Source organism: Rhinatrema bivittatum, chromosome 4 (genome assembly GCF_901001135.1).
Source record: "Rhinatrema bivittatum chromosome 4, aRhiBiv1.1, whole genome shotgun sequence".
NCBI classification, from domain to species: domain Eukaryota; kingdom Metazoa; phylum Chordata; class Amphibia; order Gymnophiona; family Rhinatrematidae; genus Rhinatrema; species Rhinatrema bivittatum.
This window is the reverse complement of record NC_042618.1, coordinates 360,227,441-360,242,302: the sequence shown is the minus strand read 5'-3', so window position 1 is coordinate 360,242,302 and position 14,862 is coordinate 360,227,441. Positions and strand designations below refer to the sequence as shown.

General features: G+C 42.6%; 1 protein-coding gene across 1 annotated transcript in view; it reads right to left on the bottom strand.

The window, feature by feature from the left end:
• The window catches only part of ATP2B2 (ATPase plasma membrane Ca2+ transporting 2), a 1,801,891-nt gene that overhangs the window by 541,953 nt on the left and 1,245,076 nt on the right, over window positions 1-14,862 (bottom strand). The window contains exon 6 of the mRNA XM_029600768.1: window positions 13,345-13,542. Coding sequence (XP_029456628.1) covers window positions 13,345-13,542 — 198 coding nt within the window. The remainder of the gene's footprint in view (window positions 1-13,344; window positions 13,543-14,862) is intronic.

Here is a 14,862-nt window from a genome sequence, read left to right as displayed (position 1 = left end):
ATTTTGCCATAGCAAATAATTGCCTCAAATAATTGCTCAATGAGAAATCTTCAACCTGAATGTTGTGCTAGTTAATCTCCATTAGTTAATGCTCTGTCCATCTGTGATGATTGCTTAATTAACAGAAACATTTCCATGAATTCCATATTACACAAGCTTTTATTTTCTGATTAGAGATTCATGTTTATTGCAAGTAAGGAATGTTTCAAAATTAACAATTCTAATAGTATCTCACCAAATGTAACATTGTTTTAAAACTGCATACTAATAACATCCTGGTTCTGTATAGGAGCAATGTTATCCTTTTTCCCCTGATATGTTAGTTACACGGATATGTCTTTCTAAAAATAGAGGTCACACAGTTTTGCTGAAAAATGTTTAATAACCCAGAACTGGATGTACCATGATTGTTTGTAATGCTGCCTACGAGAGAAACAGATGTGAATAGACATTTTAACATTACACAGCCATGCAAGAGGACACAATGTAAAAACTCTAAAAGAAAAAAAAAAATCAATGACTCACTCTTCAAATCCGATTCAGTCAATATCTTTGTCTGCAATCATTCATGCTCTGCAACAAATTTACTCATTATACTCAGTTACTGAAAGCGCATGGGAAGGGAGGAGATAACTGATTTTACCAAATCTGGAGATGCAGGAAAAGAAGAGAAAACCATGGTGGCAGCCTCCTGCAGTGGTCACAGGCAAAGGGAAGCAAGAACCTTGGCAGCAGGATCCAGTTCAAGAGTGGGAGTGGAAATCAGAGCCATAATAGCTGTTTACTGTGATACGCAACTAGAGAGGTACAGAGCAGTGCGACAGCTTGGGTACATAGGAGGAAGGGAAGAGGTACCACAGTGGATGGCTGCTACAGCACATAGATAAGTGAGGAGAGAACTTCACCAGCTGACTCCTTCAGTGCAGAGTGGGACTGGTTAGTTTCTTGGCTGTCGGTGCTTTCTGCCTGCTGTGAGACCCTCCAATATGAAAATGATTACCATGAGGCTATTTTTTTTTTTAAACATTTCACAACTCCTGAAAACCAAAATATTTAATCACTCAATCTCCACAACGCTCTATAAAAAAAAAAATCACTGACTTCTCAATCTATCTTCAAAGACAGAAATTTAAATAAAAAGCATTCAATACTACTGTCTAACATTTTTTTGTGAATTTTTGAGGATTTCCATTTCTTACTTAGGAATACTAAAGAGATGAGACTGCCCTGATGACTCTGTGGCAGTGCTGCACAGTGCCCTGTGAAGGACCTGGGCTTGATTCCTGTGACAGATCATTAGGGCTGGTGCAAGGGGACTGGGTGCCCTAGGCACTTTCTGCCTTGCGCCAAACCCACCCTTGTCTCGTCGCCCCACCCAGTCACGTGACCCCCCCCTTCCGGTCACGCTGCCACCCCCATTAGGGGGCACAAGCCATGTGAGGGCCATGAGTGGCAGTGCCACAGCAGCAAAGAGGAATACCCAGCCCCCTGCCCGGTTGCACCGCCACCCCCTATTAGGGGACGTGAGCTACGTGGGGCCGCAAGTGGCAGGAAAGGAATGAAGACTGCCGAATAGAGATGTGCATCGGGTGCCCGATCGTTTGCGCTTTCGGGTTCGTCTGGCTGTGGGAAAATCTCATTTTCCTGTGAATCGGCCTTTTTTTTTTTTTTTTTTTTTTTTTTAGTAAAAAATCATTTTTCGGCTTAGTGAGTGGTAGTGCCGCAGCAGCACTAACAAAACAGCACTAACAAAACAGCACTAACAAAAACGAACAAAAATTAACATTTTTTTTGTTAGTGCGCGCTAATGGGAGTTAGCGTGCACTAAGCCGAAAAACGATTTTTCACGAAAATATGGGGAAAATGTGATCGTTTATCGATTTTTACCGATATATGACGAATTAAGAAATATCATACGATATTTTAATTCATCATAAAAACGATGCACAGCCCTACTGCCGAATCTCTACTCCTCTTTGGTGCTGCCGCTCGCGGCCCCACATGGCTCACGCCCCCTAATGGTCAGCGCCCTAGGTCCACACCTAGTTTGCCTAGTGCTTCCACTGGCCCTGCAGATCATCCACTCCCTGGGCCAGCTGGGAATGCTGTGAAGGAGGGCGGGTGTCCTAATTATCATGCAATGGTAACATCCAGTGACCATATATAAGGCCTATGATGGCATGGTTTCAGAAGAATCCTTGTGCATAGGCCTCTACAAGGCAGTCATTGAAAGATTGGACCAAGTGAATTGGGAAGGCACATTATATTAAGCTGGCACATCAGTTTGAAGATGTAAGTATTTTTTGACTACCTATTAGGGATGTGAATCGTTTTTTGACGATTTAAAAAAATCGTCGATATTTTTTAAATCGTCAAAAATCGTTAGAGTGTGCGATACAATACAAATTCCCCCGATTTATCGTCAAAAATCGTTAAATCGGGCACGGGAATTATTTGGGGGGAAGGTGGGAAAACCGGCACACCAAAACAACCCCTAAACCCACCCCAACCCTTTAAAACCAATCCCTTACCCTCCCCCACCCTCCTGAACCCCCCCAAAATGTTAAATTACCTGGTGGTCCAGTGGGGGGGGGGGGGGGTCCCGGTGCAATCTCCCGCTCTCGGGCCATCGGCGCCATTTTGGCTGCCACTAATATAAATGCGGCGCCGATGGCCCAATAAAAAAAAAAACCCACCCGACCCTTTAAACCAACCCCCTTAGCCTCCCCCACCCTCCCGACCCCCCCCCAAAAAACCTTTTAAAATTACCTGGTGGTCCGGGGGGGGGGGCGCGAGGAGCGATCTCCCACTCTCGAGCCATCTGCTGCCACTCATAAAGATGGCGCCGATGGATACCCTTACCATGTGACAGGGTATCCATGCCATTGGCCGGTCCCTGTCACATGGTAAGGGCAAAGGGCCATCGGCGCCATTTTTTTTTAGAGCAGCTGATGGCCTGGGAACGGGAGATCGCTCCCTGTGGCCCCCCTGGACCACCAGGTATGTATAAAAGGTTTTGGGGGGGTTGGGAGAGTGGGGGAGGCTAAGGGGGTAATTTTAAAGGGCCGGGGTGGGTTTTTTTTTATTGGCGCGGGCCTCACTAAAACAAATTAGTGATGTGAATTGGAATCGGAACTGATCCCAATTCACATCTCTAACGATCAGATTCACCCCCCCCCCCCCCCAAGCCGAACCCGATCGTTAAAACGATCGGGCACATGATTCACATCCCTACTACCTATCAAAATTTCTAAGCAGTTCACATCAGCAACATCAAGATCTTCTGTCCTGTGCCACAGATTGGAAAGTTGGAAACCATGAACAGCTCTTGCTGAGACAGGAGCAGAAGCATGTTTTCAAATGAATAGTATGTCCCAGTGGGGCTCAATATGGAAATGGATTGGACAATATGTGATTTTTATGTATTTATGCATTTTTATATTTCATAGGGATGTGAATTGTTTTTCTGATGGATGAAAATATTGTATGATATTTTCTCATCCGTCAAGTATTGGGGGGTCCCATAAAGCGATAGTAAAACCCCATGAAATTTTCATGTGGTTTTCATATTGTTTTTTTGGGGGGGAAGAAAGGGCACACAGAAAAAAACCCCTCAAACCCACCCCGACCCTTTAAATCTAATTATTTAGAATCCCCCACCCTCCTGACCCCCCAAAAAAACTTTCCTAAAGTACGTGGTGGTTCAGCGGGGGTCCCAGGAGCGATCTCCCGCTCTTGGGCCGTCAGCTGCCAGTAAACAAAATGGCACCAATGGCCCTTTTCCATTACCATGTGACAGGGGCTATCGATGCCATTGGCCGGCCCCTGTCAAGTATCGGGACCCTCGATACTTGACAGATGAGAAATGGCCACCCATTGCTTCTACCATGTGACAGGGGCTGGCCAATGGCACCAATAGCCCCTGTCACATGGTAAGGGCAAAGGGCCATCGGCGCCATTTTGTTTACTGGCAGTCGACAGCCCGAGAGTGGGAGATTGCTCATGGGATCCCCGCTGGACCACCAGGTACTTTACAAAAGTTTTGAGGGGATTCTAAATAATTAGATTTAAAGGGTCGGGGTGTTTTGTTTTTTTTTCGGCTTGGGACAGCCGGAAAAAAAAAAATGTCTGGACCACGGGAAACAAAGATTTCCCGCGGGTCCATGATGCCGAAACTGGAACCGTTTCCAGAACTGATTCACATCCCTAATATTTCATAACTTCTAAAAAATAATCTGTTCAGTACAAATATTTATTTTATGGGACTTCATTTTAGCTGACTACTTTGCAAGTAATGCTTGTTTTTGTATATTTTTGGTTTTGGTTATGCATGCAAGCCCACCTTCAGAGTGCATACAGAGGTCCATATTCAAAGCCATTTAAACAGATAACTCACATCCAGCTAAATGCAAGTATTTGAACACTGAGCCACTTATCTGGCTAGATTTTAGCTGTTTAAATCATTATCTGGCTAAAATCTAGATGGATAAAAAAAATAGGCATTGTGGGCCGGAATAAATTTATCTGGCTAACTTAGCAGATTTTCAGCTGTAACCAGCAAACTGGATCATTTATCATTTAGCGTTAGGGCCTTATCGAGCACAATAACACCGTAACATGCGCGATAAATAATGCAACACAAAATGTGTATGTAAATTAAAAATTGAGTATTCGAGTGGGAGGAGTTTGGGCAGAGTAAATGGAAATGAGGGTTTGCTAGTGCGGAGTGCGATAGAGTAATGTACATTATAGTGGGATTTAACACCGGAAATAACTACACCTTTTTTTATGCAGTACGGTGAAAAAACTATTTATTGCGCTTCTGTGCCCGATATTGAGGATTGCAGGTATTATTGTGGCGATTATCGCACATGATAAAAAGAGGAACTATAATGGATACACCTACCAGGCCTTCCTCCCCAATAAAAATACCTGTTCTTACCTGGTATAGCTTCCTAAAGCCATAACGTTTGTGGCAAGTTTAATTGTTGGGGGATAATGGATGTTTCGGGAGGCTCGCCGCAGACAACAAGTGGAACATCAACAACCTCAAGAACAGGCAAGGCCAGTTCCAAGCCCTCCTAGGGAAGATCCTGCATCAGAGACAGAGCTTCTGCCCCTGCATTGTCGGGGCCCCAAGTCAGTGCCTGGCATGCAGACGGCCAAGGCAGAGGAGATACAGAAAGCACATCTTTCCTCCATGAACATACTTACTGGGCATGCCAAAGGACTATGTGGTTTGCAGGTATTGCCTCAGCTCTCAAGCTATCCTGGAATTATATGAAGAAAACCGAGGGGATCGGGATCTGGTCACCGAAAGGTCCCACGCTGTGCCTGGCCTCACCAAACTGTTGGCTACTCTGCATTTCAGGTCAACTGGCTCCTTCCAAACAACAGTAGAGGTCGTAGGGGAATGTCCCAAACCACTTTTGCCTACTGACTGGACCAGGTCATAACAGCTGTCTCTGACTGCATTGATCGCTATATAGCATTTCCTCAGGATAGGCAGGACTTGATGGAATTGAAGAGAGGCTTTTATGCCTTTGCAAACTTCTCCAGTGTTCTGGGAGCTATCGATTGCACTCACATGGCCATCATTCCACCCCGTGACAGGGAGGATATGTACTGCAACAGAAAGCTCTTCCACTCCAACAACGCACAAGTGGTCTGTGATGCTCGAATGCGCATTCTCGACGTTGTGGCCAGGTACCTGGGAGATGCACACGATTCCTTTCTACTTAGGCAATCGGGCCTGTGTGAAAACTTTGAGGATGGCCTGTACAGTGTCAGCTTGCTCATAGGTAAGAGAGACACTTCTATCTTTATTCCATGTCTATGTGTTTGTGGCACGGACATGGGGGGTGGCTGGGGGGGAATGTAACTGCATCGCTGCCATGACAAGTGGCTTGTACAGTTACATCTGCAGACCATTGCCCCAGGCCCTGCCTTTTTCTCCCCATGCTGCAGGGACCTGCTAATCTTGTGAGGGAAACAATGCACCTGCCCTAAAACTTGGTGTGTGAGCAGGCAAATGGCCCTGTTCCTAATGTCCCATTGGGTTCTATTTAAATCTCACTGGTTAATCACAAGCTTGTCCACACTGCTGGTACTGCATGATCACGTGTGGCTGGTTAGTGATGCGTCATCCAGATTGTTGGCCACAGTTTGTCTTGACCCTCACACAGCTGAACTAGAAACAGTGTCCTGTGCATGTTGGACGCCTGGCATATTCCCTGTGTCAGGGCTCACACATTGGTTTCAATGGAGGACATACTACAGAGCAGGCAGGGACATTCACAGTCACACCGTGAAAAACCATTTTTTAAGCTAACACAGGTGTGCCAGCTCTTATGTATTGCTTCAAGGTTGGCAGACTAAAACATACCAGTAGCCTTAGCTCGGCTGCGAGAGCCTGGCACGCAATTGTTGAAATACCCAGATGCGATTTAGTAGACCGGAAGAGCAGAGCTACTTTTGGTTACTGCTTTCCTGCAATTATACTGGCCCAGAACAATGTGACAAGCACTCAGGCTAGGCAAATCAGCCTTTAAAGCTCAGGGAAAGGTACAGGCTACCTTATACTGTCTTATAGGATGCTGTGGTTTGCAACCCAGATCTGCAACTGACAGTGATATGATTGATTGCTTAAATCTGTCTTTCCCGCAGGAGATTCTGGGTATGGTGCAGGACCTGGCTTCTCTCCCCCATTGCCATTCCCAACGTGCTGGCAGAGACTAGGTACAACAAGGCCTTATGTGCTACCCGCTGTGACATCAAATGCACCTTCAGAGTTCTCAAAAGTCAATTTTACTGTTTGGACTAGATGGGTGGTGCTTTAATGTATTCCCCACCCAAAGTTGGAGATATGGTCCTGCTCTGCTGTGTCTTCCATAATCTCGCTCTATGCCAAGGACTATGAATGGATTTATTTCTGGATCTCCCCTCAGATCCCCCAAGTATCCCTGCATGAGCCGAGGAAACCACGCTAAGTAGCAGCCAGCTTTGCCAAAACCTTATACAAAGCTACTTTGCCTGATAGGCCTCACCTACCACATTTTCTTCCAGGGAATGGAGGCCAGTAGAGTTTTAGCTGCTGCTCTTCTCGCTATCATTTTTCTTTCTCTCACTGCTTCTCTGACTGGGTCACTGTGTAACAGAAAACAGTGATGCCTACTCAGGAGTTGTCTTGACAATGGAGCAGAACAGTAATTGGGAAAACAGTACTGAAAGTAAAAATGACATAAAATACATGTGGCTGCCATAATGTGTTCTGCCTCATAGTGTCACTGGAAGAGGCATGTGTGGCACACAAGTTTGTGAACTGCCAACACAGTGTTCATAGGTTTGCCTAGCTAGCACTGCGTGGCTTGCTGGTCCTCTCCAGTAGACCCCATTCTAGCGCTGCCAAGACACAGCTGACACCACTGCATCACCAGTTTCAGAGCCACTGCTGATTTCCAGGATATGTTGATCCAGTCCTGGTCTTACTCCCATGTATGCAGGTATTGGTTTTGCTCGGAAGAGCTATAGGGAAATTTGGTGAGATCCCTGCATGCATCCTGAAAATTGGAGTCAGTTGGCAACCCTATTGCTGACATCAGAGTGCTCTAGTAGCACGCCTTCCCTTACAACCTTGGGTAAAGTGCTTGTGCTACCTGGTGCCATTCCCACAATGCGCACAAGTCCTTCAAGGCAGCGTACCTCTTGTTAGTTGCATGCACCCTGACACACATGCACCGTACTATATCTCCCTATGCAATTTGTAAATGATAATGTGCAGAAGGTGAGGGACGTGGCTGTCATGTAGTTTCAGTTAGCTTGTCAGTGAGCTTACACTAGGATGCACATCCAGCTCTGTGAAGACAGGATTGGGAATCAGATGGTGTCCTGCCTTCACTTGTATTTTACAATGACCTCTGAGATGTCACCATCACTGTATAGTTTCTAATGACTCTAAGAGCACCCACATCTCTCCTGAGCAAAGTTTGATGTCATAGAAGCCAACGGTTAGGTGGGTTTGAACCTCCTGCCTTCAACTCAGCCATCAAAGGTAGCCTTACAGAGATACTGAGATGTCAGGGTGCTGCAAGGCCCTTGGCCATTATGGCTCACTGATTGTCATGTGGTGCAGCTGTATGTACATATGTATGTACCCAGAAAATATGCACAGTATTTTGCTTTGAGCACTAGCTAGTAAGTCTTACAGTCCTGGTGCAATCTGTGACCACCTTTAAAGCATATAAGCTGAGCATTCCTGCGCCAAACAGCTTGCAGATTGTTCCGTTTCCAACAACACTCCACACATTTTTGTGGCTAATGGTTGCAGGCTCTTGCTAATCAACATGCCTGTCACAACTTGTGGGGAATCAAGATGAGCTGCTGTCCTCTACGCTGTGCCTCATGTGGTATAAGTCATTTTTACAGTTAATGGTGAGCAGGGCAGGTGTGCTTCTACACTTTCAATGATCTGCTATGTGTATAGCATTAAGTCTAGAGAAACTGTTCTCAGTTGATGACTTCATGAGCCTATAAGCTCACGGGACACAGTGCTGAATGTATAAGCCTACTGCTCCCAGAAGACTCATGATTGGCATGATGGCCTTTCTGTGTTGGTAACTTGTTAGACATGCATTTAGTGTCGCCTAAAGCCTTGAGGGGCCCATGTCAGTACCTCAGTCAAAGTAGGTGTCATATATGCCTCTGACAGATGTGTTTTATGTGACCAGGTATAGATAATCAGTGCCAAGGAAGGCCTCAGACTTCCTCATTAGCAGTTATGGACAAGCAGCCACAGACATCAATGATGTTTGCTGACAAACATTCCAGGAACTTAAACACCACCACCACTCCACCTCAAAAGACAGATAAACTGGACAAAAACTTTCACTCCAACAAAGAAGACAAAGACCAAGGTAAAGGAAAACAGATAGCAACAGAAGACCAGACAACACATTCAAGTAATTGAATCAGAAAAAACTCCTACTCCCACTAAACCACTCACTAACTCTCCTCTCCTCTCTCTCCCACGCCTGACACACCCTGAAAGAGGCAGCTGCAGGAAGCCGGGATATATCAACTGAAAAAATAATGCACCAATTTATGCTAGCCACGTAAAATGCTGTGGCACGCGGTGATTCAACATGCGACGTGATGACACAACGCGTCATGTGCTGACAAAACACGTCATGCACTGATGCAACACGCCATGCGTTATCTATGTGATGCGGGAGGATGCAAATTATCCTAACTATGCCCTTTTTTATTGCAGGCGCTATTTTCACTATATTTATAGCTTTTTGATGAATCTAGGCCTAAGTTATCCAGCTTTGTATGGCTGGATAACCTGTCACTTAATCTGATATCTTCAAAATATATCCAGTTAAGTGATAAAAAAAGAGCGGGCCAGGGACGTTCTGAGGTGGGGCCAACATTTACACAAATAAGTTGTTATTTTATAACCTGCCAAAACAATGCACGCACGTATATTACCTGTGTGTAATTTACACCTGCTTATTATCTGGTGTAAGTGAGGATAAAATATAGCCAAATACAGACTGAGTGAGGGGTCAGAGTAAAACGTTCAGGCTGAAGAACTAGGAGAGTCTTGATGACCTAGAACGAGACTGAGCAAACTGGTGCAATAATTGGTAAAACTGATCATTTCCCTCATGTGTCTGTAACAAAATTTGATGACTTACATGCATAAAAGTCGACAAGTGCTAAAGAAAATATGCAAGTTAAATCTCCACATGTAAATGATTAAATTTAGGAGCACAAATACTTGTGAATCAGGGATCTGAGTCACTTATCACAAAAGAAAGGAATGCAAAGATAATTCCACTATAACAAATATCACAACTGCTCTGTGTAAGTGGCAGGTTTGCCTTCTCTTAGCCGGATAAGCCTCAAAGACTGATACTTGTTCAACTATGTAATTTAGCTGGATAAATGTTTAAATGCTACTTATCCGGCTATGTTGAAAATACATGCTGCATATTTTTTAGATACACGAGCATGTTGTTAGGAGAATTTAAGCAAATTTTATATAGCATGCATGCACAGTATTAAATACAGAAGCATGAGTTCACATGCCACTGTACATGCATATAGGGGCATGTGTATGCATGTTTAAAGTTATCCTCCCTATGCACACAAAAAAAAAGTTTTCTGTGTATAAATCATATTTTATGCGCACAAGTCATGTTTTGTTTACATAAATGTCTTTCACGCACAAAAAAGATCAATTTTGTGCGCATAAATCTAAGCTGAGAAACTCCCTCCCCCGAGTTTAAAATGTGCATCTTGCCTGTGCTGAGCACACATTTTAACTTGGGGTTGAGCACCTATTTTCCATTCAGTGCATGCACTTTTTTAAACTCCTAATGCATAGCCATATCATTAGCTTACTGCATCGGGAATTTTAAAAAACTTTAACCTGTGCTGAATTTCAGAGCAGTTTTAAGCCACACATTATTACATGTGCCTCTTAATTTGCAGATAACCCTGTAAGATTTATTCAAAAGTTCTTAAAGCAGCTCAAGTTCATAGAAAACAGGTTTTTAATCTCTGTCAGACATTAAGTGCCACTGTAGTATTACGATATCCTTGTAAGTATAGATTCTTTTATTAACAATATATATATGTGTGTTTTTTTACCTTTCTCAAATGTAATCTATTTTGGATACACATAAGGCAAGGAGTGAGGCAGATTTTTCAGTTATTTCTTTGTCTTTGTCTACTTTATCTTTAGCAATGTATGCTTTTTGAAGTGACTTTATATAGATCACTTGGGTCTATCAAAGATTAGTTATTTTTACATTAATTTATGAAAAAAAACAAAATAAAGAAGAAGTTATCATCAACAATCAGCAGTTCAGTCTGTAAATTTTGGAAGATTAATTTTAATTTGCTTTTTCTCTTTCTTGGCCTGCTTCAGCTGTTAGTTTTAATTCTGGGAATTTTCACAATTCTGGACCTGGATACATGAATTTTATTTTTGTGATATTTGTTATAGTGGAATTATCTTTGCATTCCTTTCTTTTGTATTTAAAATATGAAATTAAAAAGAAAACTGAAAAAAAAATGGTTGACACATGGGAGGCAATTTTCAAAGAAGTTACATGTATAAATGTAACATACTATCATATCAGTTTTCAAAAGCCCATTTATGTGCTTAAAGTGAACATATATATAAAACTTAAGTGATTCAATGCAGGGCTGGTGCAAGGGTATTAGGAGCCCTAGACGAAACTTAAAGCCTGCCATCTACCCACCCTGTCACACCTTCCCACACAGAATTAAAAATTATGCATTTATAATAATAGATTTTACATGAACAAGAACATTTAAAGTACAATCTTCTGAGGTAGAAATATCACTTACAACCTGTACATTATATTTACATACAATACTGTAAAACTCTGCAAAACAAAGTAAAAAAAAAGACCGTTGGATTGGTATTAGGTCTATTGTAATGTGTGTTGGATATGGGTTGGGCCCTCAGAAAGCCACAAGTATACTGAATTACAATTTCAATATAATAAATCTCTCATACCAAAACTTCAGTAACTACCAGCACTCAAACACTAACATCCCTACTTATGAAAAGGCTACACTGCACACCTACAATTAAGAAAACAAAAAAAGCCAAGCTGCTATAGATTCTTACCCAGAACCTACACAGTAGCAGAATGCGTCAACTTATTCACATGCAAAATACAAACAGACCCTCACCAAATGCAGAATAAAGTGATCATAAAGTAGTAATACAAATGTGCAGACAAAAACTGAACTGTAAACCCCCAACATGTCAGACTATGAATGCAGTACAATGAAAAAACAGAAACATTACAATTCCTCATAAAACATCAAACAATAAAATCAGGAAATATAAATCATCAATAGAAGCGAAACCATACTAAAAAAAAGAATATTTCAAAACAGCTGACACATAGAATAACATCCAATAATTTAAAACTCATAAATTTTGCAAAGACCAATAAAAGATTTCAGAACAGCAGAAACAAGCATTGCCCAATGCATAAAACTTAAAAAAAATATATAAAATCCTCTATACCTGGGATCTTTTGATTTCCAGATGCCCTGAGATTGTTGTGGTTTAGCAGGGGAGAGGAGAGGAGTTGTTGCTTTCAATCTTTCTCCTCTCTTTCATATATACATATGCTCAGTCACAGAATATACGCTCTCTGTCTCACATACACACACGCTCTCTCATACACAAACACATATACATGCTGACACACACATATATACAGACATGCTCTCACAGAGACACACAGACAGATTCTCTCACACACACATAGACATGCTCTCACACATACGCACATAGACATGCTCTCACATACAATGTTCTCACAGAGACTCACATAAAAACAGACATGATCTCACACATAGACAGTCTCTCACACACACACACAGACATGCTTTCACACATACACACAAATGCATGCTCTTACACACACACACACACACACACACAGATATACTCTCACACACACATATACACACGTGCAGCCACACTCATTCTCACTCACTTCCTCCTCATCAGTAACGCATGTCCAGCGGCAGCCTCCTCCTACAGCCCCCGTGGCAGATGGTACTTCATCTTTCTTGATGCCACGGGGACTGATGCTGGTCGACTTCCTGCATTTTCCGGGGGGGGGGGGGGGGGGGGAGGCACACTGTTGTTGCTGCTGCTGCTCTTCCTGCACTCGAACGCCATGGAGGCCATGGGTTGATACTGCCCTCTTCCTTTTCTGGCCATGACTGCATAGCTTCTCCTTCTTCCTGACCATGCAGACCCACCACTTCATTTTCTGGGCTGCACAAGTGGGAAGGAAGGAAAAGCCTTGCTGTTGCCACCCACAGACTGGTGGCACTCTAGGCGGCTGCCTAGTCCGAATAGTGCTTCCACCAGCCTTGATTCAATAGCATATATTGTAGCAATTTTCAAAAGCCCACTTATATGTGTAAAGTGTATTTACATGTATAAAACCCAGTTTAAAGCATGTAAATCCTCCCTGCCATGTTGCACTCAGGTTACTTTGTCAAGCAGTCTGTGCAGGCCTGGTAATCCCCTACATGGGTAGAGACAAAAGTCAGCATGGGTTACAGAATTCCCGCCCTAGGCCCTAAGAAGAGAAGTATGAACATAAGTTGTAAGATACCTTCTCTGGTCCCCCAAAGGAGAGAGAAGTCAGTGTGGTCCTAAATTCTTAAAACAGAATCACTTTCATGAATTTTATAAGTTTCCACTTGTACAATCATACGATACAATTTATTAGTATACATATAAATTACATAATTGTTTTAAACATACAGTACCTTCATTATTTTCTCCAGGAGGCCGATAAAATGACAGTCCCAAAGATATGATGGCTGCAATTTCCAAGATTATTAGAGTCACATCCTGTAACGCTTCCCAGACTAGCTGTAAGAAAGTTTTTGGCTTCTTTGGAGGTATAAAATTTTGTCCAAATATATGCCTTCTTTTTTCTAGATCTGCAGCAGTGCCAGGTAACCCTGTAAACAAATTCAGAATAATATTTTTGAATTATAAAATGTTTTAGTCATGCAATATATAAAATAACATTTCCATAAACAGGAATATCTCCCATCACTACCACTCATCACAAATCTCTATATCCTTCCTTACAAGGCTTCTACTTATATTCTTTTTCTATCCAGCTGCCATCAGAAGAATGTTTCTACCTCCAATATTTTCCACTTTGCTCTCATGTTAATCTCCAGATTTAGAAAAGTACTGTATAGCCCAGTGATTTCCTGTGGTTGAGAGATCAGGCTGAAACTCAATTCCACTTGCAATCCTGTTCTGTGACCAGTTTGTTTGTAAATCTTGGATTAAGACCACTGTTTTAGCAGAAGAATAAATGCAAGAATCTGGATTACTAAACAACCACAAGTTTCATTATGCTGAATATCATGCTAATATAGATGAGGGCAGATAAAGACCAATTGTTGCATCCAGTTTGCCAAATTATTTGGGTCTACACTACTAAGAATATATCCCAACTTCTAATAGTAGAAGCTTCACTGCTTGGTTCTCTATTATCCTGATTAAATGAGCAAACAAGTTCCCATATTTAATCCAACACATAGCAGGCCCTCCCACCTCCATGCCTTACCATGAAGCATTTTAATAATGTTAATAGCTACTAAAGTTATAGGTGACTTTACTAAGCTGCAATAAGGTGATTTCGTGCGTTAAACAGAATGTAACACACGTTAAAAGCTGTTTATCGTGTGATATCATGGCACTATCATGCAATATCATGTGATAGAGCAGAACATTTCCTCCCCTATGGAAATCATCTTTGAATTCATTTGCATGCATAAAATTTCCTAATGCATGCAAGTCAGTTTGTGCATAGGCAATCCTATGGTAATAAAATAACAAGGATGACTTTTAAAAAGTCAGCATCATTATTTTAGTGCATTTGAGGGAGGTGTAGTTATTTTCCTGAGGTGGCATAGGGCCGCTTAAGAGGGTCCCCGATGGTCCTTTGGGAAAATTAAAGGACCAAGGTGCTCGAAACACACACCCCCAAACTAGCAAAAAATGATTTCAAGAGTCATTGAAGACCCCCGCCCACCCACTCCATCATCTTATGAAATGGCTATGACGCCCGCAAAATAAATGAGGTCACTTGTACAGTGATTGCCCACTCCCTTCCCCACGTCCTCCCCTTAAACCAAAATAATAGCCCCTTAACCACAAGACTCCCCCCATAAGTCTTTCCAAATCCTTGGGGCCTAGAGGCTCCCCCCTAAAACCCAATCCCCTCCCTATAACTCTCCTCCTCCTAAATCTTCCATAGCCAG